The sequence below is a fragment of the Oryx dammah genome, unplaced genomic scaffold (genome assembly GCF_014754425.2).
Source record: "Oryx dammah isolate SB20612 unplaced genomic scaffold, SCBI_Odam_1.1 HiC_scaffold_27, whole genome shotgun sequence".
NCBI classification, from domain to species: domain Eukaryota; kingdom Metazoa; phylum Chordata; class Mammalia; order Artiodactyla; family Bovidae; genus Oryx; species Oryx dammah.
The window spans coordinates 92,305,323-92,331,142 of record NW_024070211.1 but is presented as its reverse complement, the minus strand read 5'-3'; the positions used below and the strand labels follow the sequence as shown (position 1 = coordinate 92,331,142).

The following is a 25,820-nucleotide window of genomic DNA, read 5'->3' as shown; positions in this document are numbered from 1 at the left end:
ATCAAGGGCACCTCCAAACAGAATGCAGCAAAAGAATCTGGTCTTCACAACGTTTGGGTTTTTAAGAAGTACCATACTCCTCTTCATTACACTGAGGGGACACTCCTTGAAAGAAATGGTTATGTGGGAAAATTTGCTGATTTCCTTGAAAATGCTACTGTCGTGATGAATCTTTTTAGAACCCAAGGACCCATGAGGCAGGAAGGTGAAGACCCACATCATAATGTCACTGGACCAGCCTGTGCATGGCTTGCGTGGACACGTTTGGTAGAAGGTACTCATGTTCAGAAGAAAATACTTCACCAAACCGAAATGTTTGAGTTGCATTTCCTCCCAGGTAATGCCAATCTTCTTTTTTTTTTAACACCATCCTGTAATGCTTCTGTGCTTGTAACTAAAAGGGAAATCTGGATGCAGCAGAAAACTGAGCAGTGAATGAAGGCAAGGCAGTAAGTTTCACTTAGTTGTAAGTAACACACCTGCCTTCTTTGAAAGAGCCCAGAATGGCTTCAGGTTGCTTTCTAGCTCAAGTTGCAGCTCATTCCTAGTCTCCACATCCTTCTGTTTGCTGTCATAAAAGCCATAAATCTAACATCTACTCTGCTTTGCACCTAGCCAAAACGTTAGCCAGTTTTCCTTTTCTGAGAGGTAGTTACATGAGAGATGTTTTCTTCCAGTTCCTCCACCCTCTCCAAGGCTGCATTCTTGGTTTCGGCATCCTCCAGAAGAGCTCCCACATCAAACACGTTGTCCAGGTAAGCCTGAATCTGTACCTGCAATTTGTCACTCTCTGTGTGCTTCAGCTTCTAAAAAACAAAATGCAAGAGAACATAGTGTCAGCATAACTGTCAAATAGAACATAGTTACCCAACAGCCTACAGATTTTTGTTTGTTCCTTCCAAGAGAGGGTTTTCTATCTCATCCTCCTTAAGAGAACTCTGGAGTCATCATCTAAGAGGGTATCATCAGATTACTTTCTGAAGCTTACCCTCTCCCAAATATACACACATTTCCCCCTAATCCTTCCTGTAGATAGATTTCCCATGCAGATATATTTCAACCTAAAACATTTTTGATGCAGGTGAAATCAAGATAATAGAAAAATCATAAGGAAACAGCAGTCACAAGTAACATAAACCCCAAGGGGTATCTGTGTGGTAGAAGAGATTACAGTGGGTGGTATCTTGCCTGGGTAGTGATGATAGTTCTGGTTGGGGGTGAGGCTGGGAGGCGGAAAGACACTGATAGAGTATCTTAGCCTTGGGGATTATTTTGGCACTAATTGCTTGAACCCATCCTCCATAATTAGATGACTAAGACACTTGCCCAGCATGAGAAGCTCATGGCTCCCAAAGCACAGATTAGGACGCTTTCTGCCATTCTCAGCATTCTACAGTCAGGCATCCCAAAGGAAGTCAACCAGCTCTAAGGTAAAATTAGAGGTCAAGTAATGAATCAGTCCATCTTTTTTACAAGTACTGTAATTCATGTCTCTCCCTGGGGAGCAAGTGAGTGGTTACAATAATATCTGGCACATGGATGATGCCAGTAGACAGTTACTGAACAGATAATGGTGACTTTCAAGGCTGGGTTTTTGTAAACTAATGAAGCATTTATTATATGCTTACATTATTCATATAACCACTTCTATCTATCAAGATTCAGCACCAACAAGCCAGGAAGTTAGAGAAACAGAGTTTTGGAAACAATCTTATATTTTTAAGAGGAACTCTGCTCTACAAATAAAGTCTCAGGAAAATGAATTTTTCTCCTGGGTCTAATCTAGAATTCTACATCTTAGCTGTCTCAAAGAGAATATGTTCTATCTTAGTTTATGAGTCAGAAAAGAAAAAAATTTCTGAATAAGGGCAAAGTCTAGAAAAGAAATGAAGCAGCAGCTTAGTGGGATTCCTCACAAGATTCTCAGTGAGTAACAGGTGCTAACGTCACTTCCTGCCACATCCTGTAGCCTGAAATGAGCTCTGTGCAGCCATCACAAAACTGAACCCAAAACACCATTAGGAATACACCCAACTTTCACTCAAATATTGCTACTTCAGAGAATGCAGAGAAAGAGAATAGATGAACCCTAGTTCAAAGCAGGAAAAAAATATTGAATACAATGTGCTGTCAAATATATTAGTGGATCTTTAACAGGAAAGATATTTAAACAAACTTTTCAATGGAAATCTTTCATAGTTCCACCTGAGTAGTCATGTACGGGTGTGAGAGTTGGACCATAAAGAAAGCTGAGTGATGCAGAATTGATGCTTTCGAACTGTGGTGCTGAAGAAGACACTTGAGAGACCCTTGGACAGCAAGGAGACCAAACCAGTCCATCCTAAAGGAAATCAATTCTAAATATTCATTGGAAGGACTGACACTGAAGCTGAAGCTCCAATACTTTGGCCACCTGATGCTTAGAGCTGACTCACTGGAAAAGACCCGATGAGAAAATTGAGGGCAGGAGGAGAAGGGGTGACAGAGTACAATATATTTGGTGGCATCATCAACTCAATGGATATGAGTTTGAGCAAACCCCAGGAGATGGTCATGGCCAGGCCAGCCTGGTGTGCTGCAGTCCATGGGGTCACAAAGAGTCAGACATGACTGAGCAACGCAATGACAACAAACCTGAACGGAGTCTTTAGACAACATTAGGCCGGTCTACTCAAGGGCAGCCTAGCTGGTCTGAGAAACAAGGCCATGAGCTCAAGAGTAACCAACTCAGCGATTCTACCTTTCAGTAAACTGAGGGTACCATCAGTGTAGTTCTCTGGCTTCACCCTTAACAACAATGAACTCTCCAGGTGAAATCTGGACATGTCCAAGGGAATTACTTCTATTTTTCTCATTTTTAGAAACAGCCTTGAAACTGAGGTCAACAATTATTGTCCTATCGCCAGCAGTCTTTCAAATTCAGGTGAATCATTCCTTAAGCAGAAGGGAAAACAAAACTGCCTAAGTGTCGAAGGACATCTGTGTACACACAGTTACTTAAGTCTATTTATGATTTTCACATCAACTTTGTTCCTAAGGGGAAGAATTTCAGGGAACCAGCTAAGCACTTCTGCAAGGGAGCAAGAGAAAGAGAAACTTTAGCTCTCTCTTCTTCTAAGAACTAAAAGCAGAATTTCTAAAGCCACAAACACTTTAAGCAGAATTTAACAGCTACACACGGAAGTCTCTAGTGTCCGTTTCCTCATTATTTTTTGATGCTGTAAGCATTTATTCATCACTTTATGGTAGCCTTCATTTGGCTCCCCCTGCCCAGATGGAGTCCCTAGAGTAACTAAGAGCACACAGTGCCCAACAGACCTGATGAAGGGTGCAGCAAGACTTGACCCAGACAGAGCTCAAAAGCAGAGGACAGCTGCACCACGGTTCCAAGAGGCACTAAATGCTGTTGACAGAAGACAGTGCCAGGTCCCAGGAGACCTGCCTGAATCCAGCTTCCCTGACAGATCACATCGCTCAGACGGGTTCCTTCAACTTGCACTACAACACCTGACTGCATAGAGCCTTAGGCGATCTTTGGTCATTATGGAAGTGCATCTTTGAGGGTCCATGATAAACCAAGTCTCATATAAGAACAAAGCTTAACAGCCATACTTACATCCAAGTATTCGTCCAGGCCTAGTTTGGTAAATTCATATTGGAGGTGAACTCTGAAATTCATGTCTTCTACTGAGTGGACTACAATATTAATAAACTGCATAGAGGCCACCTGAAATAAAATTGCCAACAGGTTAGAAGAGATCCAAACTTATTTTCTCAGTGTAATCAGGCATATACTTTCAATTTCACAAACCTAAGCTCATTTACCTCATTTATCTAAGTTCAATTTGCTTTTCCTTTGTTTCACTGGATCTTTAAAAATATTTTACAGTAAAAAAAAATTTACAGTTTTTAAAAATGCAAAAGGCCCTGTATAGCATGGGGAGCTCACTTTGATGCTGCATGATGACCTAGAAGGGTGGGATGGAGGCTCAAGAAGAAGGGGGCTATATGTATACATATAGCTGATCCATGTTGTTGTATAGCAGAAAGTAACACATTATAACACAATTACACTCTAATTAAAAATAAACTAATTAATTTAAAAAGAACTGTTTTTTCAATGAAAAAAAATTTAATGTGCAAAAATGAAGATGAAGAGTAGTACCACAATAAGGTATCACTTCATATCCCCTATGGTGGCTTTAATCAATACGACAATAACAAGTGTTGGCAAAACATGAACAAACTGGAACCCTCATCCACTGCTGATGGGGATATAAACTACTGTCCGGCAGCCAACTTTGAAAAGCTTGACAGTTGTTCTAAATGTTATTCAGAGTTACTGTGTTACCCAGCAATCCCACTTCAAGATACATAATCAAGAGAAATGAAAAAATACATCCAGATAAAAATAGGTATACAGATGGCCATAGTAGCATTATTCATAATAACTAAACAGTAGGGAAAACAAAAAAAATCCCAATGTCCATGAATGGATGGGTTTTTTAAATGTGATATATGCATTCAGTAGAATATTATACAACAATGAAAAAAATGAAGTCCTACACGTGCTACAACATGAGTGAACTTGAAAACATTGTGCTAAGAAAAGAAAATAAAATACAAAAGACCATGTACATTATGATTCCATTCATGTGAAATATTCAGAATGGGCACATGTATAGACAGACAGTAGATTAATAGTTGCCTAGGACTTGGGATGGGAAAAATACCCACTAGTGGGTACAGAAATTCTTTGAGGGGCAACAAAATGTCCTACTTTAGATTGCAGTCATGATGGCACAAACCTAGGAATATACTAAAAATACACTGAACTGCACATTTAGATGTGTAAGTTGGATGGTATGTTAGTTACAGCTCAGTCATGTCCAACTCTTTGCGACCTCATGGACTGTAGCCCGCCAGGCTCCTCTGTCCATGGATTCCCCAGGCAAGAATACTGGGGTCGGTTGCCATTCCCTTCTCCAGGGAATCTTCTTGACTCAGGGGTCAAACCCAGGTATTCTGCATTGCAGCAGATTTTTTACCTTCCAAGCCACCAAGTAAGCCCCAGTTACATCTCAGTAAAGGTATTTTTAAAAAGTCTTACAGACATATAGAACAACCTAAGTTACTACAGGTACACTGTAAAAAAAAAGTGACAATTATTACAATGAAGAACATTTAAATCATCTGCAATCACAAGGTAATCTCTTCTAAAACTGTACTGGGGGACCCACCATACCAATAGAAGAGCCACAGCACTTCTGATCCATTTTTCCATCTTAAACAACCAACCAGTTTCTATTCCATAAAAGTCTTGGATTTGCTACTTTCTTCCCACAACTGCATCAGTGGCTCTGATCTGCCACAGAGAAAACCTGTCCCCTGTTTAGTAAACAACAGAAACAGAGTTTAACGTAGCTATTTTATTTTCAGGTAGGGACAGTCAGTGTATTTACAGGGAAAATCTCTCTCTGATGCTCTCCCTCTATAACCAGCCAGAGACTAGAAAGCAGGTGTGACAGTGGGATGCAGATTCACATTTACTCTGCAAACTGCTTCACCCTTCCTCTCTTCCCCAAGCCCTTCTTCCTTTACCTTGTTTAAAGTATTGTTTATCAAGTTAGATTCTTCTTTGAATGTATGTTATCCACGGGGTATCTGTGGAAAACGTGTCAACTCTCTAGGTTACATGGGATTCTGTTCTGATTTACTAAAAAAAATTACTTCAAGTGTGAATTTTGTCACTTTTTTGTTTTCTTTTGCCCACCAAAAAATACTTAGAAAGGTCTTGTGCAACATCTGAAGCATTTATATTATGTTTTAAGGGAATATGTTGTTTGGGAGGTTTGCCAACTTAGTTGCATTCCCAAGACAGTTTATGAAAAGCCTCATCTGGAAAAAAAATATGGTTGGATTTTGGCATTTTTCTGTTACTCTTCTGAAAGCAGGTCTAAATGATCTGTTGAGTGTTATGATATGCCTAAGAGGCAACTATTTGCTAGATGGCATATGAATTGAGCACACAGTACCAATATACTAGCAGCATCGAAATAAGACTCCCAATGCACATCTATATATATATGAATAAATGAACTGACAGGAAATATGCTCTCATTTGTCAACAGTGCCGGTGTTCTAAAGGGCTTAACACCATTTATAATTTCAGTAGAACCTCAAATGGCAGAGGGACCTGGTATGTATGATGAATGAGTGAAGTGGGCCATGTGTAATACAATAAGAAATGGTGTGGACTGTGACAAACTAGCACGGTGACCTTCAGACTTAAGGAACAGGGACTACTTGGCGCCAGCAGCTTATACTCTGTAAGAACAGGGACCAAGCATTACCAGAACTTATTAATTCTCAAGAAAATCTACAAATCTGTATTTTTAGGCCCAATTTCCAATTTTTTTAATGCAAGGACATCACTGTCAGACTCAACTCACAAGTCTGTATGTATGCTGTATGTATGCTGGCTTCAGCCTGGAGCCTCCAGGTTGCAACCTCAACTCTAAAGGAATGAACAAGTTCCTCCTATGAAGGCAGAGGAAAGAACCTGGTCACGTGAGCAAGGGCACAGCTTCTTTACATCTTTGTCACCAGGGCCTTAAACACTCCAACAAAAATCCAAACAACAAGAACATAAAAGTCAATGTAAAAGTATTCCTTGTTTCAAATTTATTTTTTTACCTTTCTAAAAAGTATATATACATATGCTTTATGGAGCAGAAAACCTCTATAAAAGACTTCAACCAATACTGTTTTGGGAAAGGGCCAAGGATTAGGATGCATATGAAATTTGAGGACCCAGAAAACATCTTTCATATAAAAAGGGTTAGAAATCTGCAAAGCTACAGTCCATGTTTTATAACCACTGAAGCAATTCAAATGAAAACTGCCTAGCATCGTAAGCATAGGTTTTGGAAAACTTGACAACAGAAGAAGTGAACGGCCTATCTGCTCCAGGCTAGATGGGATCTAGGAAATTAAGCCCTAGTAAAGGAACTCCTGGGTCCAGAAGATCCTGAGGTCAAATAGACTGGGTCAAAGAAAGCAGACCTGGGTATACTCGGGGGTGACCTGGCTCTGGAAATCCTCTACAGTGGAGTCTACCTTCAGTCCAGGATTAAGACTTAGGTATATAGATTCAGAGGTGCTCAGAATCTTTTGCTTTTTGTCCCTGAGGATGACAGTTATGATGCTGAATCTCATGTTCTTACATGCAATTTACCCCACTAAGGAGAGGTGCAATACCATCGCAGTCTCAGAGAATTACTAGAGTTGGTAATCAAAGGAGGAAAACACAAAATCACTGCTGTGTGTTCCTTTGGGGATATATACTACCAGGCCTACAAATCAAAGCACTTCAGTGTTGGAGAAGCAGTCTGGAGAACGCCACTGGATGGGGTGTGCAAAGGCATAATGGTCCAGCGCTCCTGGTCTCTACTTTAAAGATTCTTATGCAGCACTACTGACTTCTCAGGGCGTCACTGGCAGCTCAGCTGGTAAAGAATCTCCCTGCAGGGCAGGAGACCCGGGTTCAATCCCTGGGTGGGAAAAATCCCGTGGAGAAGGAAATGGCAACCCACTGCAGTATTCTTGCCTGGAAAATCCCATGGACAGAGGAGCCTGGTGGGCTACAGTCCATGGGGTCACAAGAGTCGGACATAACTTAGTGACTAAACCATCACCACCACTGACTGCTCAAGCTGGCTCCTGCAGGCATTTGCGCCAACTGTTAACTTTCTTTTCACAAATGCATGGCTTCCCCCTTTATGCTATAAACACAGTTGATTCTTGAACAAGATGTGTTTGAACTGTGCAGGTCAAATTTTTTTCAATAATGAAGACTAGGTACTACGTGACCCACAGTTGGTTGAACCTGCAGATGTGACACCATGTAACCAGAGTAACCACATAACCTCCTGTAAGTTAACAGGAGGGTTTTCCACTGTAGGGAGGGTTGGAGCCCCCAACCCCCTGCATTGTTCAAGGCTCAACAAAAGCACTGTAACCAATAAATACTTCTGGCCTTTATGATAGAAGAAAAAAAAAAAAACCTGGAAATAAATGCCATAAAGGTCAAATACAGATGAAGAGAGCAAGTCAAATTTGAATCTATAGCATATAAAATTGTTTCCTATCCTTTGTAACAATACATACGTATATATAATATATAAATGTAAGTGGATTTAAGAAATAACTGCTAAATCTGAGTTGGCTTTATTGAATGTAGCACTGAAATAACTCACCATAAAATCTATGTTATTGTCCTCATTCCTGAAATGTTCCATCAACTTCTCAAAGCGTTGTTTTTCTCCACAAACCTGAAACACATATTATCATTGTGCATGTGAAATTCCAAAAGTAAGCACTCCAAAATTAGATGCAGAAATTTTAGCACTAATAATTATTTCCAGAACATCTATTTTATCCCCCTCTCACACGCTATTTACTTCTCTCCTGTTAGTTAATGCACAAGCAGCAACATGAGCCAGCACCAAAGCTCATCCTCTGTTTCTCTTACTTGTTCTCTTCATGGCTTGAAATCCATACCAAATGTGCTCTTCTTTCACTGGTCACTTTTTTTGTTGCACCCATCGTTTTAGCTGACATTCACAATCCCAGAATGTTGGTTATGGTTTTTTAAAAAATGACCACACTTTTCCTTTTCACAAAAGTACTTTTGAAACAGTACAGATTTTTCATAACTTTATATTTAAATTCCTTGAGAAGCAGATTCAAAATGTGTATGTCTAACATGCCTAATAATTATTTTTATTTTTAATTTATTGATGATTGCTTTACAATATTGGTTTTATTTCTGTCGTCATAATTCTAAGCATAAACTACAACATAAAAATTTGGGAAGCTATCTAATTCCTTCAAGATGAGGACAGAATTTTGCAGTCATTTGTGAAGCAGCACTCCAGAGGCCTGAAAGACATGCATTCAGCTCAAATGAATGCTTCTGCTGAACAGGTGAAATAAGCAGATAAAATACTGTGAACTCCAAAGTCCCAATGTATTTTGCATATACGGCGAAATTAAAAACATGGAGCTAAAAATACAGTCAAAGAAAGATTTGTACCAAATGACAACAACGTGGAGCCCAAAATCAAAAGATGAGCTTTAATTCTTTCAGTGTATTTGTCTTGCCTTTTTGTTTTTGGAACAAAGTCCTAAATCCACTAGTTTATTTCCTTACACCTTCAGAAAATTGCTACCTGAACACCCACGGGCTCCTTGTTGACAGTAAGACAGTCTCTGGTATTAATATTTTGTGAATTTAATTCAGGTTTCAAATGCTTAGAGTTTTCTGATTCCCTTTGTGATCTTAGAAATAATCAGGCCAATCCTAAAGATTTCTCCTAAAATGACATTTCATAATGCTATAATGCAGCCATTTAATTCTGTCATGTTAAATTGATGCATGTACAAATACACACACACACACACACACACACACACACACACACTTCGGGGAAGAGTGTGTCCAGTGAAGGCAGGAATTTTATGTTGTGCTCCCTACTCTATCCTCAGCATCTAGAACAGTGCTAAGCATGTTGTAAATTTTCAATATTTGCTGAATTGCACTGAAAAGAGGATAAACAAGATATTATGTTAAAATATTCTTAATGAAACAGTGAATGATCTACTACTGCTCCCCATGATGTTTTACAATAAAACAAGAACCTTCAGACCCCTGTAGACAGGGACAAGGGTTAATCTTTACTAGTGGTTCCTGTGCCTTAACTGTGTGCTAGGAATGCTCAGTAGACTCCCTCCCCTCTGGAAAACTTCTTTTCTCATAGTGAGTTAATTTTCTCAATAGACTAGACCACAGTTTACTATATTCCGATGACAACTCCCCATTTATCTATACCCACTTTAACAATTCCAATTCCAAAGAAACGCAACGCAAAAAAATGCTCAAACTACCATACAATTGCACTCATCTCACATGCTAGTAAAGTAATGCTCAAAATTCTCCAAGCCAGGCTTCAGCAATACGTGAACTGTGAACTCCCTGATGTTCAAGCTGGTTTTAGAAAAGGCAGAGGAACCAGAGATCAAATTGCCAACATCCGCTGGATCATCGAAAAAGCAAGAGAGTTCCAGAAAAACATCTATTTCTGCTTTATTGACTATGCCAAAGCCTTTCACTGTGTGGATCACAATCAACTGTGGAAAATTCTGAAAGAGATGGGAATACCAGACCACCTGACCTGCCTCTTGAGAAATCTGTATGCAGGTCAGGAAGCAACAGTTAGAACTGGACATGGAACAACAGACTGGTTCCAAATAGGAAAAGGAGTATGTCAAGGCTGTCTATTGTCACCCTACTTATTTAACTTATATGCAGAGTACATCATGAGAAATGCTGGGCTGGAAGAAGCACAAGCTGGAATCAAGATTGCCAGGAGAAATATCAATAACCTCAGATATGCAGATACCCTTATGGCAGAAAGTGAAGAGGAACTAAAAAGCCTCTTGATGAAAGTGAAAGAGGAGAGTGCAAAAGTTGGCTTAAAGCTCAACATTCAGAAAACGAAGATCATGGCATCCAGTCCCATCACTTCATGGGAAATAGATGGGGAAACAGTGGAAACAGTGTCAGACTTTATTTTGGGGGGCTCCAAAATCACTGCAGATGGTGACTGCAGCTGTGAAATTAAAAGACACTGCTTGGAAGAAAAGTTATGACCAACCTAGATAGTATATTTAAAAGCAGAGACATTACTTTGCCGACTAAGGTTCGTCTAGTCAAGGCTATGGTTTTTCCTGTGGTCATGTATGGATGTGAGAGTTGGACTGTGAAGAAGGCTGAGCGCCGAAGAATTGATGCTTTTGAACTGTGGTGTTGCAGAAGACTCTTGAGAGTCCCTTGGACTGCAAGGAGATCCAACCAGTCCATTCTGAAGGAGATCAGCCCTGGGATTTCTTTGGAAGGAATGATGCTAAAGCTGAAACTCCAGTACTCTGGCCACCTCATGCGAAGAGTTGAGTCACTGGAAAAGACTGTGGTGCTGGGAGGGATTGGGGGCAGGAGGAGAAGGGGACGACCGAGGATGAGATGGCTGGATGGCATCACTGACTCGATGGACATGAGTCTGAGTGAACTCCGGGAGATGGTGATGAACAGGGAGGCCTGGCGTGCTGCGATTCATGGGGTTGCAAAGAGTCGGACATGACTGAGTGACTGAACTGAACTGAACTGAACTTTAACAAAAAATAATTACAGAAGACAGAGGAACAGTGCATTGGGCCGGGTCAGAATGAAGAAAAGCCGGCTCCAGAAGGGAGAGTTTAAAGTGAAACCTTTAAAAGACATACATGTGTGTCCAATCCCACCCTAGAAAGCCCAAGTCAGGAGGCCCAGGCAGGGCTGGCGTGACTTGGGTGGGTACATTTGAAAAGTACTACAGACCACTCTGATGCTCTGCAAAGGCTGAGAACCAGAGATTTAAAAGAAGTCACATTCTGCCCTGGGGCCCACCAGACTCTCCAGAGCATATGCCACAAGTCCTGGGAAACTAAGACTTATTGAAGGGGATATGGAAATGCAGGATCAGCTCCCTAAACCATGACATAAGTCACATCTTGTGCTCAAAGACACAAGTGTTCCTAGGCTGCAAAAAAGCCCAGTTGGTAAAAACTTCCAAGACATGGTATAGAAAAAGTCAGCATTACAACTTGAATTTTCCTTAAGAGAAACCTCAACATAAGAACTTGCTTCCCAGCAGGACAATTTACTTTCATCTGTTTTGGGAGGTGGATATGTTGCAGGGAGAAGTCAATTCTGACTCCACACTGGAACTATTTCTTTGACTTGGTCTCCATTGCTTTTGTTATAACTATACATAACAGCCTGCCTTAGAGAATCCTGCCTTTCTGCCTGACAGGGTGCCTTTGTTCAGAACCCTGTCCACCTGTAGACGAGAGGAAGGAAGGAACTAACACATCCCCCTGCCTGAGGCTGCCATTCTAGGAGATACCTTCAAGACTAATGGCCTGTTTACTTTGTTTCCTCACCTCCCTCCCCATCTCTGATCCATAAAAGAACCTGGCATCCAGACCCCAACAAGTTGGTTATGCTGAGACATTAGTCTGCCATCTTCTTGGTCAGCCGGCTTTCTAAATAAAGTCGTATTCCTTGCTCCAACACCTCATCTCTCGGATTCATTAGCCTGTCATATGTTGAGCAGAGCAAACTTGAGCTCAGTAACATGCAGTGACAAGAGAAAGGAAGAGAGGTGGTTCTGGACGTGGGGACAGCTGCCAGCTTTCCTGAGAAGCAGGCTGTGAGCAATGCTCTGTTGAGCAGCTCAGCACTCACTGAACCAGGAGAGGCAGCAACCCTCAGTGAACAGTGATGATGAAGACAATTCCTAGAAGGGCAAAATCTTCCAAATCAAAGAATGTCAGAAATCTGGAAAGTACCTTGCGGAACCTGGTGCCCTCAATTTGTGAATGAGACTGACACCTAAACAGACCAAATATCTCCAGCTTGATAAAACATCCACACAGAGACAAGAACCAGGTTTCCAACTGCCAGCTTGATGTTCCTGCTCTCACACAGCCCAGAATGTTCAGAAAAATATATTCCATTTAAGATGATAGTAAAAGCATTTCAGAATCATCTGAGACACCAACAGAGATGGAAAATGTTATCATTAAGAAGCACAATCATTACATCAGGCATGCACTCAATTAACCATGCACCAGAATCTCCCATGAAACTTCTGAAAATGGATGATTCCTAAGGTCTACACCAGGACACACTGAATGAGAATCTCCATGGACAGAACTAGGAATCTATGTCTTTAAAAAGGACTCATAATTGTTGGACCAGCAATTGGGACCAGTGGCTTATTCGGTATTAGACTAGCTGATTAAAGTCTCATCCTTTTTTACTCCCAATTGTACACTGGACAGCTACATCATTAACTCCCCTACTTATTCAACTTCCAATTTAACTACACATAAAAGAAACACAATTACTATAACTGGGTATCACAAGAATGAAGCAGGGATTAGCCCACTGTCCCTGCATGGATACAATGAATAATAAGCCAACTCCCAAATAATCAGAGATTGTGTCCAGGGCATTAAGAAAGTGGATTTTATACAGCTGAGGAAAGCACATGTGGACAGCAAAGCTACTCAGATTGTTAATAAAAAAAATATGGGATCAACTTCAGAACAAGAAATATTATATTAATTTTCAGCTGAATAAAGATCTGTAAAGTCATTGTACTAGACTGGTAGACTGGACTGAAACAGCTATTAAGAGGAGCCTTGAATATATGCCTTTCTTTAGAAATTCTTCATTCTGTCAACAGACAAATCCATGCTGAGAACATGTGTTATGAAACAAAAGTATTAAATACCTTTAATCTTTAAAAATAATAGACTTAAATGTCTTCCAACTTACAGCTCCTTGGAAATGGGTGCAAAGGATCCAACTGCACCAAACAACACATTGCCAACGTAGATGCCGACTTGGAGAAACCATGAAAGACTGACCACTCTCCTCACCCACTGTAAGAACTAGAAGGGCTCCCCCTATTAGCCCCACCATGTCACTCTCTGTAAAGGTTTAGCTACACTGCTCTGCTGTCAATCTCAGCTAATGAATTCAGGGTGGTACTTTCTGACATTTGTTCCACAGGAACAGTCAGGATTCTCGAGGACCCCTTCGTTCCTGCTGGAAAAAAAAGGAAGCGTGCAAACCAGATTCACATTTGTTTCTATGTTAGTTTAGCAATCATTAAACCAGAGTATACTACAATCCCACAGGAAATGGGAAGACATGTTTGGGGAAGGTTGGTAAAAGTCGTGTTCTACATCAAAGGAAAGTTGTCATAGCTCCTACAGCTCACATCTGGACCACCCCCACAAACTTGGTTCAAATAAGATCATCATGGCTGAACATGCCTCTTCTCTCCTTTGAAACTGGCCTCCTTTAGAAAACTGGTGAGGATGAAAGGAATGAAACACCGATCCCCACTTACTTTCCAAATCTACAACAGCCTTCGTGACGATGCTCTCAAGGGCTTCATCAAAATGTACAGGACAGCCAGGTGCATGTTTGCATGTATATATTATTGCACATTATAAACTGCTGCATATAACTTCCATCTGCCAACAAAGACCAGACAATCTGAAAACTTCCAAGTAAAACAGTTGTACTATTGCAACTGAAACTTGTCATTTCTTGACTTTTCTATTCACTGGTATTTCTCATTTCCCCACTAACTTTGACACCTTCCATCAATAACACACAGCCACCGGAGTAGAGAGGGTAGGAAGTGAATTTAAGAGACACAGGCATAGAAGGCAGAGATGGAGAGAAGCCTATTCCATCAGGAATTAGACTTCTATAGCAGAACTGCAAGATAAGAAGTCAACAAGGCAGAAAAAAAGTATACACTCTGGAAAAGTACATACTCTGCTGTATACTTAAAAGGCATCTTCATGTGTAAGTCATTTATAAATCAGTCCCATATGAATAAATTCACTGACCCTGATTAACACTGTGTAAGGAGAAAGCACTCAGGCTGGGATCGACCCCAGACTTGACTGTGAACACAGGCATCACCTACCCATCCCTGTGGGGTCCTGCCTAACACAGCAGCCCTCTTTGCACCTTTAAGCTCTAGCACTGGTGAGGGTGATAAGACATGAGAAATAGGTCTGTGGAGTATTAAACAGGGGACCATAAAACCTAGGTTATAAGTCAGTACCATTTCTAAGCTACTGTGAGCCCTGGACAATTCCATGAACCTCCCTGGAATTTGGTTTTCACATACATTGATTTAAGAGCTTTAGATTATATTGTTGGTTGTCAGATCCTTTTTTTTAGGAAGCATGAGAGGTTACAGTGATGCCCACCCAGGGATGGATCTCCCATTTTGGATTTCCTGGGTGGCTCAGCGGTAAAGAACCCACCTGTCAATGAAGGAGACATGGGTTCAATCCCTGGGTCAGGAAGATCCCCTGGAGAAGGAAATGGTGGACTCTAGTATGCCTGCCTGGAAAATCCCATGAACAGAGAAGCCTGGTGGGCTACAGTCCATGGGCTCTCAAAAGAGCTGGACACCACTGAGCAGGCAGACAACTGGCAGCGCGAGGGGAACGCACCCAGGGATGGGGGCCCCGTCAGGGACACGAAGAAAGCACGAGTGAAGTTCCTGAGACTCCCATCCTCGTTCATTAATTCTGTATCATACTGCGTTGCCTGGTAAGATTTATTCCAGGGGGAAAATGTTTCATTGAAAGTTTCCATTGCTAATAAAAGTTGGAAAAAAAATTCTCCCATTCGGTATCTTGAAGCTCTAAAACTAACCTAGGCATGGCCACAGAACATGATATTCCCAAGCTGACTGGCCTGGAAACTCTACACAAACCAACTTTAGAGAGACGCTCTCGGCTCTGCAGGCCCCCAAGTACCAAGCTGGAAGGCCAAAGCACCATCTCATGGCACCTGGCTCTCTCTGCTTATGAAGCGGATAAATCCTGCCCCGACCAGACACAAATGGCCACACCCGAGACAAGCCAGATCCATTTCGCTTTTGAAGCAAAAACATAGCCCCTGCCAAAAAGCAACTTAACTCTGTCCTCCAACATCTGGACAGGACATTTCTGAAGAGTGTCCCAGATCATTTAGATAAACCAGAGGCCCTGGTTGCAAAAGAGACAGTGGCTTAAAGCATCTCTACAGGTGGACAGAGTTTAGGGTGTGATTTCCCTAAAAGCTAATCACAGAGTAAAGATGGTTTTACAAAAGCTTTAGAATGAAGAATATTATCTCGCTAGCCAGATGTTGCAATGAACAAACTGCCAGCTTTCAGCTACCTCTCCATCCCCATCAAGGTCAGAGACTATCTTTGGTTTCCCCCAGCAATAGCTCCCAGAAAACCACGCCAAGTCTACAGCCAGACTGCAGCCTGACTTACGAGGTGGGTATAAAATATGCTTCTAGGTTACTTGTATAAAAATTAAAGGCCTCTCGCTTAAGTGTTTCCACCTTGCTCTGTTGCCTGGTGCCTGCCTCAATGCTTTCTTTTTTTATTCTCACAATAGGCCCCTGTGATCTGCAGGGCTCCCCACAGAAAGGTACTCTTTTAAAAGCATTGACTACTATGACAATTAGACTACCCCTCTCAAGGCCTGCCCAGGAACAAAAGTTTCGTTTTCTTCTCGGGGTCACATGAAGTAAACAGTTAATGCCTCGTTAGACCTAGGAGAAAGCATCTCTTATTTTCTGTTGAGAGCGCGAGCAGTCTATGGATTACTGACACCAGGGTGACCCAACAAAACCACTTTTCTGGGGTGTTCTGTGGTTGTGAGCGTCTAGTATCTCTTCCCTGAGGTGACTAGACATTTCAAACACAGACACCGAATGGCTGCCGTGACAGCAGCCGACCACTCTGACCTGCTGCTGGCTCTCCCCTCTCCTTGGAATTTAAAAGCGGACATGTTCATCAGAATGAAACGTTCTGAAATGCAACAACCTGATATCACTCCACTGCAATAACAACCAGTGAGAGTCAAACAACAGTGTACTCTACAATCGACCCAACCTTCCTTCCTCATAAATTGATGAAATATTTATAATCAACCTTGGGTTGGCAGATGTCTGATTATGAAACAGAGGTTTCATCCACATAATGCTGAACACCCTCGTGAAAACTTCAGTCACTTTTCCAGATGTTTCCAAATACCCAGATGTTTGGCACCAGGCACACAAAGCATCCAGATAACTGTTTCACTTCCCATGCACATATGTTGCAGTACTGAACAAAGAATCCTGACATAGAAGCAAAGGGCTAGTAAAATCCCCAGAGGACGACCTGTTGACACACCACACCTTAAATGAGAAATGCATTTTTATCGCTCCTCTTAAAAAAAGCATGGCCTTCATTAAATTCTAGAGAGTGAGGCTCCACCATACAATTCCTCATCAATGACATCTTTCAGGAATATTTCTAATGTCGGACTTGAAATTCTCTGGTTTCACTTGCAAGACTCACATCTCTTGGTCATCAGTAATGATACAGATTTTTTCAAGGCTTCACAGGAAGACCAAAATACCTTCCAGTTGTTTAAAATGATGGGCTTTTTTAAACTGGCAAATGGCAAAAGCCTCTAGTCATTTCTGGGACAACTTGCCAGTTAGATCCCTTGATAGAAGAAAAAAGTCTAACTCTATGCTTTATCCCATTCATTTTCTTTTTTTTTTTTAATTAATTATTTATTTTTTATTTTACTTTACAATTCTGTATTGGTTTTGCCATACATTGACATGAATCCACCACAGTGTACATGCGTTCCCAAACATGAACCCCCCTCCCACCCCCCTCCCCACAACATCTCTCTGTGCTGGGCATACACACTGAGGAAACCAGAATTGAAAGAGACACATGTACCCCAACGTTCATCGCAGCACTGTTTATAATAGCCAGGACATGGAAACAACCTAGATGTCCATCAGCAGATGAATGGATAAGAAAGCTGTGGTACATCTACACAATGGAATATTACTCAACATTAAAAAGAATACATTTGAATCAGTTCTGATGAGATGGATGAAACTGGAGCCGATTATACAGAGTGAAGTAAGCCAGAAAGAAAAACACGAATACAGTATCCCATTCATTTTCCCTCTCAGCTTTGCTCTTTGAACACATACACAACTTGGTCAGGTGAGGTGGGCGGGGGGAATGAGAGGGACACAATGACAGCGTCCCAGTGGTCACCACATGTTCGCTGAACCACAGCAGTAGCACATGCCAGGATCTGTGTCAGTCCTGTGACACGCCCACCACAGACCACGGGACCTGCTTAGGAGGCAGACGCCAACCCATGCTATCCTCTTGCCTGAATCACAACAAATCTAATTAAATCCAACAAGGTGCTAAGAACTCAGAGCCCTTGAAGACAAGGACTCCTTGCCTGCTAGATCAAAGACCTCAGTCCACAAACAGGCAAATGCCTGAAGTTTATCCGCTGCTCCTACCTAACTCTCATTTCACGGTCTCTTCTACTTTCTTCTGTGCTCTGCCCCAACTCTGGGTCTTCATCAGGAAGACCCTGCTTTAGCCTCTGGTCACCACATCCACCAAGTCAAAGATGACAGGAGATTACAGATTTGGGCAGCAGTTCTTAAAGTGGGGTCTTTGAACACTGAGGGCTCCTGAGGCCCTATTCCAGGGTTTGTGAGATCATAACTATTTGTATAGTAATACTAAGATGCTACTTACCTTTTTCCCAGAAATAACATTTGCACTGGTGGTACAAAAGCAATGAGAGATGAATGAAATTACTGGTGACTTATACAAATCAAGGCAGTGGCAACAAATTATATGAGCAATCATTGTATTCACCACAGCCATGCATTCTCAGTTTTTTTTTTTTAATACACTTTCACTTAAGAATATCCTCGATAATGCAATAAAGTTTTAAAGTGAAGTCGTTCAGTCATGTCTGACTCTCTGTGACCCCATGGACTATATAGTCTGCCAGGCTCCTCTGTCCATGGGATTTCCCAGACAAGAATACTGGAGTGGGACACCATTTCCTTCTCCAGGGGATCTTCCAGATCCAGGGATTGAACCCTCGTCTCCCGCATTGCAGGCAGGAGCCACCAGGGAAGCCACTTAGATGGCTCAGCCATCTGAGCCATCAGGGAAGCTGATAATGCAATAAAAAGTATTAATTTTATTAAGTCTCAACCCCTGAGTAGATACCTTTTTAATATTCTATATGAGGAAATAAGAACCCTACATAAAGCACTTTTGCTGAATATTAACATAGAGGAATCAACTACACCATATAAAGAACAATCCATATGCCATCTCTCCATGAAGATAAGTCAAACCATTCAGAGACAGAATAGGGTCTTCTATGCAGAAAAGAGCTCTCCATTAGTTTACGAGGTAGAAAAAGAAAAGACTTCCCTTCGGTTTTTATGGTTAACAAGGCAAGGTACAATCCCTGGCATTTAGCAGGTTACACTGAAGCAATCCCTTACTGTTCTCTGGGTGTCTCTGGGGTGTCATATGGAGGCTCATTAGAAGACCAGGTTTTTCTTCTCAAAGCCAAGTCAATGTTAGATTCCAAGCAAGAATATGAGAGAAATACAGAAACAGTTTTCTCCTGCATGGTCTATTAGGACATATGTTCCCCAAGTTCAGGGAGAATCAGACTCAGTCAATCTGCCTAATTAGACAAATTTGTCCTAAAATGCCTGACATGCTGTAATATCAAACCATCGAGAACAAACAGACAAGGAACCAAAAGATTACTTTCTTCCAAAGCACTAAACATGTCCTTGCTACCTACCACACAGAAAAGACTCTTCCCTCGTTTTTCACCTGTTCCTGGAAGCCACTTCCACATGGAAAATTCAGTGTGGTCCTTAGCCGCGTACCAGCTAATCTGGGCTGCCACATGTACTGCTGGTATATGTACTAGTATGGAAGGAACCCTCATTTTTCCATGGCCCAAACCAAACTGCTGAAACAAAACAGAGCTACAGCTCATGTTACTGTGATTGGCCATTTCCACTTTGCAGTGACGCACAGCTGATGGGGAGACTCTGTCTGAGAGCTCAGCTTTATGAGGAAAGGAGAGTGGCAGTGGTTGCTGGATCATCACCAGGAACCACTGAGCCACTTTCCTCTTCTGAGCATCTTTCAGTCCAATGTCTGAATGAAAACTGAGTGTGACTATATATTGCTGGCAGATCGAGACATAGTATAAAGCGCTGGGCAGGAGCCACATGCATCCCTGTGGTGAACGGAGTAACAAGCAGCTATGGATCTACCATGAGCCAGAGCTACAGAGCCTAAACCACGACTCCGAAGCCCAGGCTTTCACACACTGCCCAAGCCAGGATGCTTTCAGCTTTCCCAGACGCGATGTTCCTAGGGGCAGGTATCCACAGCATGTCCACAAGCTCAGCCCACCTGCTGGTTAGAGGAGCAGCAAGCTCCTTTAGATTTTTAAGTGAAATTTGGGTTTACAGGGGCTTCCCTGGTGGTTCAGACGGTAAAGAATCTGCCTGCAATACAGGAGACACATGTTCAGTCCCTGGGTTGGAGAGATTCCCTGGAAAAGGGAATGGCAACCCGCTACAGTGTTCTTGCCTGGAAAAATCCCATGGACAGAGGAGCCTGCCAGGCAACAGTCCATGGAGTCACAAAGAGTCGGACATGACTAAGCGACTAACACTTTCACTTTCTGGGTTTAGAAACTGATGCAGCCATTTCCAGGCAGTCATAAAAGGAAACTAGAGACTAAAATCACAATGTAGGCTAAAATCACCGTAACTTATTAATATTTCTATCCTAAGACTGTCACTATCTTATCAACTAGCCTAGGACACGTTACTTCTTGCTTGTGTTCATAAGTTTATGTACCTATCTAGGTGTCTTGTTTTAATATCTGTAGTCAAAGAAGCACTTTATTTTTATATAGAATGTATATTCTATATACAATTCTAAAATTTTATATAGAATCATAAAACAGTAGAACTGGAAGGGATATAGAGACAATGTGACTAACTTGTCACCTAAAGCAAGACGTGCACATAACATACCAGACTCACCAGGGATCCTCTTCCTTCTTGCCTATCTTTGTGTCATGTGTTGGTTTCTTCTGAGAACCCCTGTAGCTCATTCTAGCCTAGTGCCTTTGTGGAGTTCAACTTCTTTAGTATAATCCTATTCTCTACTTGGAAAACACACACACACAATTCCCAGTCACCTCTGTTTAAGCCTGTTCTCTCATTCATTATCTTCAGTGCAGAACTAAGACTCTGATCTTGGACATTTTACCATCACTAAAAAAATTAACTTAAAAAGACAATTTTCTTCACCTGAAAAAAAAAAAAATCCCAGCTCTTATTTGTTCGCTGTGGCTGTGCTTCCTTCTTAAATAAATTTATGCTGTTAGAATAGATCTTATTCTCCAACTTATGTCCATCCCCAATTCAGAGGATCACGCTGTCTCTTGGCAACTTTCCTCGGTTTTATGGCTTCATATCTACTGTCGTGGCCACAGAATTGGTTCAGGGCCCAGTCATTTAATGTCTGACCTGCCTGTCTTCCAAACCCTAGCATCTCTGCCCTCTGTTTTTTATGCAGAGATTGATAATTTTTAAGATATATCAGGATTGCATAAAATGCCTTCTTAGATTTCCACAAAATCAAATACAGTTGATATAAAAGGACTTTAAAAACTATAAAGTACTGTTGCTTCCCTTTCCATTTTCCTTTTCCCTCCTACTTACATCTGTCTTCCAGTTGAGATTTCTTTTTTCATCACAGAGAAGATTTTCTGAACCTCCACTATTCATCAGAACCTTAATTGTGATTGCCTCCTGTCATGCTTTATACTCTGTAACATGGGTCCCAGTCAGATATTTTTTTCTTGTAAACTAGCACATTTATACCCCCAGGACAGACTTCATGCCCGTCTCTCTGTCTGCTCCCAGAGTTGCCTCCACTGACTAAATCAAGTCTCTTCTTTGTAATTGTGCACAAGACTTCATGCCTCTCTTTGGGCTCCATACAAACAGCTCAGATTATCTTGGTTTGTTTGTTTGTTTAATATTTATTTATTCATTTGTCTGCATAGAGTCTTAGTTGTGGCATCTTAGTTGCCTGACCAGGGGTCGAACCTGCATCCCCTGCACTGCAAGGCAGATTCTTAGCCACTGGACCACAAGGGAATCCCATTCTTGGGTTTTACGAATAACTTCAAACATTCCAATAATCTACCCAATCAATAACTATTTGACTAAGTTTGCCTTTTGGTAGAAGATTGAAGGTGTGTAGCAATTTGTGTAGAAGGTGTTTGATATGTGACAATACGTTATATAACACTATGAGCCTTGACAATATGTAACACAGACTATGAGTTCAATGGATCTGTATAAAAATGCCAAGCTTGCCACTTACTAAAGTATGTCAGTTGGCCTATTTACTCTGAACCCCTCTTTGTTTATTCCTAATTTACTGGGTAGAGATTATCATTAGAGTAATATATGCTAGCCTGTCAGCACTCAGCAAATAAACATAGGTTTACTATTGCTGTACATGCATATGCCTTTTTAAAACACTTAACTAATATACTAGGTAAGATTTAAAACATGGAATAAAATGCAACACGTCCATGAACACTGCTCATGTTTTCTTTCTGAAGATGATTGTTAATTTAAAACAAACCAAAACAAAATCCTTCTGTACTGACTTTGGAGCCCAAATAAATAAACATGCTCATGTTTTAGAATTATTTAAATTTCAAATGAAATTTGAACTTCACTCATAAAGGTCAATCAGCATATTCATTGGCAAAAAGAACTAAAACTTTAGCTTAAATTATAAAAGGGAATAAAATTTTAAATATAAACACAACTCTAAAAGTTTTGAGTTATAGCTAATTTTAGCCCACATTTGGTCCTTAACTAAGTATTATTAAAGTCAGTCCTGTCTTTTTCAAAGCAATGGAAATTTTGTGGGACAAAAACCATGACTTTTATTTTCTGTCACACTCTCCTGATCTTACAACAATGTTTTTTCTCTGGTAAGAAATTTGCTCAACAATTCCCTAGAACTTCGAAAGAATTCTGCCTTACTAGTCCTGGGAAAAAAAAAGTGGCCATGAGCCATGATTGTATTTTTGGAGAGATGTTACACAAAAGACAACTGCGCATCTTTATAAAGGACAAGAGGAAGCCAAATGGAAAGTTCTTGGAAGGGAAAATCTCACTCTACACAACAAGGACATTTAACTACACAAGACAAAATGTTACCTCCCAAACATTACAAGCAGTAGAAATAAACATACATGCAAATTGAAAGCAACACTGCTACTCCAAACTCTTTCACTGGCTTCTCTTTAGGGCTTACTGCTGCTGCTACCGACTCTGTGCAACCCCATTGACAGCAGCCCACCAGGGTCCCCCGTCCCTGGGATTCTCCAGGCAAGGGCACTGGAGTGGGTTGCCATTTCCTTCTCCAATGCAGGAAAGTGAAAAGTGAGAGTGAGACTGCAGCCTACTACTACGCATAAATGGGCTTCCCAGGTGGCAATGCAGTGGTAAAGAATCTGCCTGCCAATGCAAAAGGCAAAAGAAGCACTAGTTCGATCCCTGGGTCAGGAACATCCCCCGGAGGAGGACATGGCAACCCAGTCCAGTATTCTTGCCTGGAGAATCCCAGGGACAGAGGAGCCTGGTGGGCTACAGTCCACGGGGTCACAAAGAGTCAGACACGACTGAGCACACATACATCACGCATGCATAAATAATCTTTCTACTGTTACTCATAACACATGTACGTGCATATAACATGTATACACACAGATGCATAAATATGATTTGTCTTTTCCTAGTTAACAAATCTTTTTTTTACAAACACTTTCATAATTATTTTAACAGCTCTATTTGGATCTACAAGCTTATTTAGTAAGATGGTTCATGTGGTCCTATGTCTTGGTGTAGCCACTGCTTAGCCTACACTTAACAACAACTAACATAACCTATAATTCAAAATTATTTGAAATTGAAAAGCAATTCTTTCTAGCTCCACTTATTTAAAACAACTTAAAAACCAGCCAGATCAAAGGTAGAACACTAAAGTATACTTAAGTCAGGATGGGTGAGGAGGAGAGAGAATAGGGAGGCAGTGCTTTCACATGGAGAAGGCAATGGCCCCCCACTCCAGTACTCTTGCCTGGAAAATCCCATGGATGGAGGAGCCTGGTAGGCTGCAGTCCATGGGGTCACGAAAAGTCGGACACGACTGAGCGACTTCACTTTCACTTTTCACTTTTCTGCATTGGAGAAGGAAATGGCAACCCACTCCAGTGTTCTTGCCTGGAGAATCCCAGGGACAGAGGAGCCTGGTGGGCTGCCATCTATAGGGTCACACAGAGTTGGACGTGACTGAAGTGACTTAGCAGCAACAGCTTTCACATAGAAAAGGAAACCAAGAAGATCCTACAATTAAAGATCCTTTATTTAGCCTTACTCTCCAGAAAATGCCAAAATGACAACCAAATCCTGACCAGGAACTGAAAATTCCCATTCTAATGGTACTTGGTGATGATATTGCCAAAGTTAGAGGGGTTGTGACCCCAATTCTATTATCAACACACAGCAGAGTGCTTCATACCATTCTTATGTACCCACAACCAAAGCATCATCTCAATGTCAAAGAAACACCTCCTGGATGAAACATCCATGTGGAGGGCCCTGAGCCATCCTCTGCTTCAGATTCTCTGGAGTCTTAAAGCAATAATATACAGCTCTCGCTGCTTTCTCTCAAGATCTTTCATTACCTTCCTAGAATATAATATCAGGGCATGCAGGCCAACTGCTTTACAGCTGGCAAAGGGCACAGGTTTAAGAAATGGCATTTTACATGCATAAAAACAAGGAGGCAACACCCTATCTTTTTTTTAAGTGGTTGCTACAAATGAAATAGAAGATGAAGATCCCCGTTGTGCAAAATTGCATTCACTCTTGTGCAGAGAGACAAGGGTCTAATTAAAATTGGGTTGAGAGGCAAAGCATCTCTACAAATGCTCACCAGAAATCACGATAATCTGCCTTGTACGTGTGGGCTCAGTCGTGTCCAACTCTCTGCAACCCCGTGGACTGTAACCCACCAGGCTCCTCTGTCCACAGGATTCTCCAGGCAAGAATACTGAAGCAGTTTGACATTTCCTCCTCCAGGGCATCTTCCCAACCCAGGGATCAAACACATATCTCCTAAGTCTCTTACATTTGGCAGGCAGACTCTTTACCACTGTGTGCCCCAGGTATCATCACCTCCTGTACTTTTTTTAATTAAAAAAAAAAAGCTTTCCCGGCCCACATCCCAGGAAAGTCCTGAAGATGTTAGAAATGAATGAATACAACCACTCGGGGAGCAGACAACTGTCAATGGAGAAAGAGGCCCAAGGACATGGGCATATGAATGTCAAAGTGTCTGAAATAAACTTCAGACCCCACCCACAGCCTACTCTGTCAACCTGACCCACCCTGGGCCCACCCACCTGACTTCTGCAGCAAAATGTTACAGCCGGTTCTTTACTAACAGAGAGAGTCAACTGAAACATCCACTGCTTGGAGAAGAGTGAGGAATGTATCACCTGCTTTGTGTGACCTTAGGCCACTGGGCAATAGGAAGTCTCTGGAGTAAGTCATGAGGGATTGGTTTCATGATCTGCTCATAACTTTCTTTCCCATCTATTCTCTTCCCACAGCCTACCTTCTGTAAGACTGGACTTAAGGTGGACTGGAGATACAAGGTGAACAAAAGACCTGGAGGGCTCCCTAGGGCTCAGATGGTAAAGAATCAGCCTGCAATGCAGGAGACCTGGGTTTGATCCCTGGGTTGGATAAAATCCCCTGGAGGAGGGCATGGCAACCCATTCCAGTATCATTGCCTGGATAATGCACATGGACAGAGGAGCCTGGTGGGCTACAGTCCGTGGGGTCAAAAAGAGCTGGACAGGGCTGAGCGACTAAGCACACAGCACACGAAGTCCTTGAAGGTTTATGAAGATGCCACGTTCTTCACATCAAATGACATTTTTACCTGGTGTGGTAGGCCACAGAGACGTCTAAGTCCTAATCCTATTACTGTGATTATTTACCTTATGTGTAAGGAAATATGCACTTTGAAGATATGATTAAGCCAAGGATATGGACATGGGAAGATTATCCTGGATTATCTGGGTGAGCCAAATATAATCACAATGGTCATTAAAGGAAGGAGGCCAGAAGAGAAGGG

The 25,820-nt window shown here is 41.6% G+C and overlaps 1 protein-coding gene across 7 annotated transcripts in view; it reads right to left on the bottom strand.

Annotated features, from left to right (window-relative positions):
- FMNL2 (formin like 2) overlaps positions 1 to 25,820 on the bottom strand; it is a 329,619-nt gene that overhangs the window by 29,657 nt on the left and 274,142 nt on the right. For all 7 annotated transcript variants that reach the window (XM_040229083.1, XM_040229081.1, XM_040229084.1 and 4 more), the window contains 3 exons: positions 8,259 to 8,333; positions 3,617 to 3,727; positions 657 to 806 (listed from right to left, as the gene is read on the bottom strand). In XM_040229083.1, the coding sequence (XP_040085017.1) occupies positions 657 to 806; positions 3,617 to 3,727; positions 8,259 to 8,333 (336 nt within the window). The remainder of the gene's footprint in view (positions 1 to 656; positions 807 to 3,616; positions 3,728 to 8,258; positions 8,334 to 25,820) is intronic.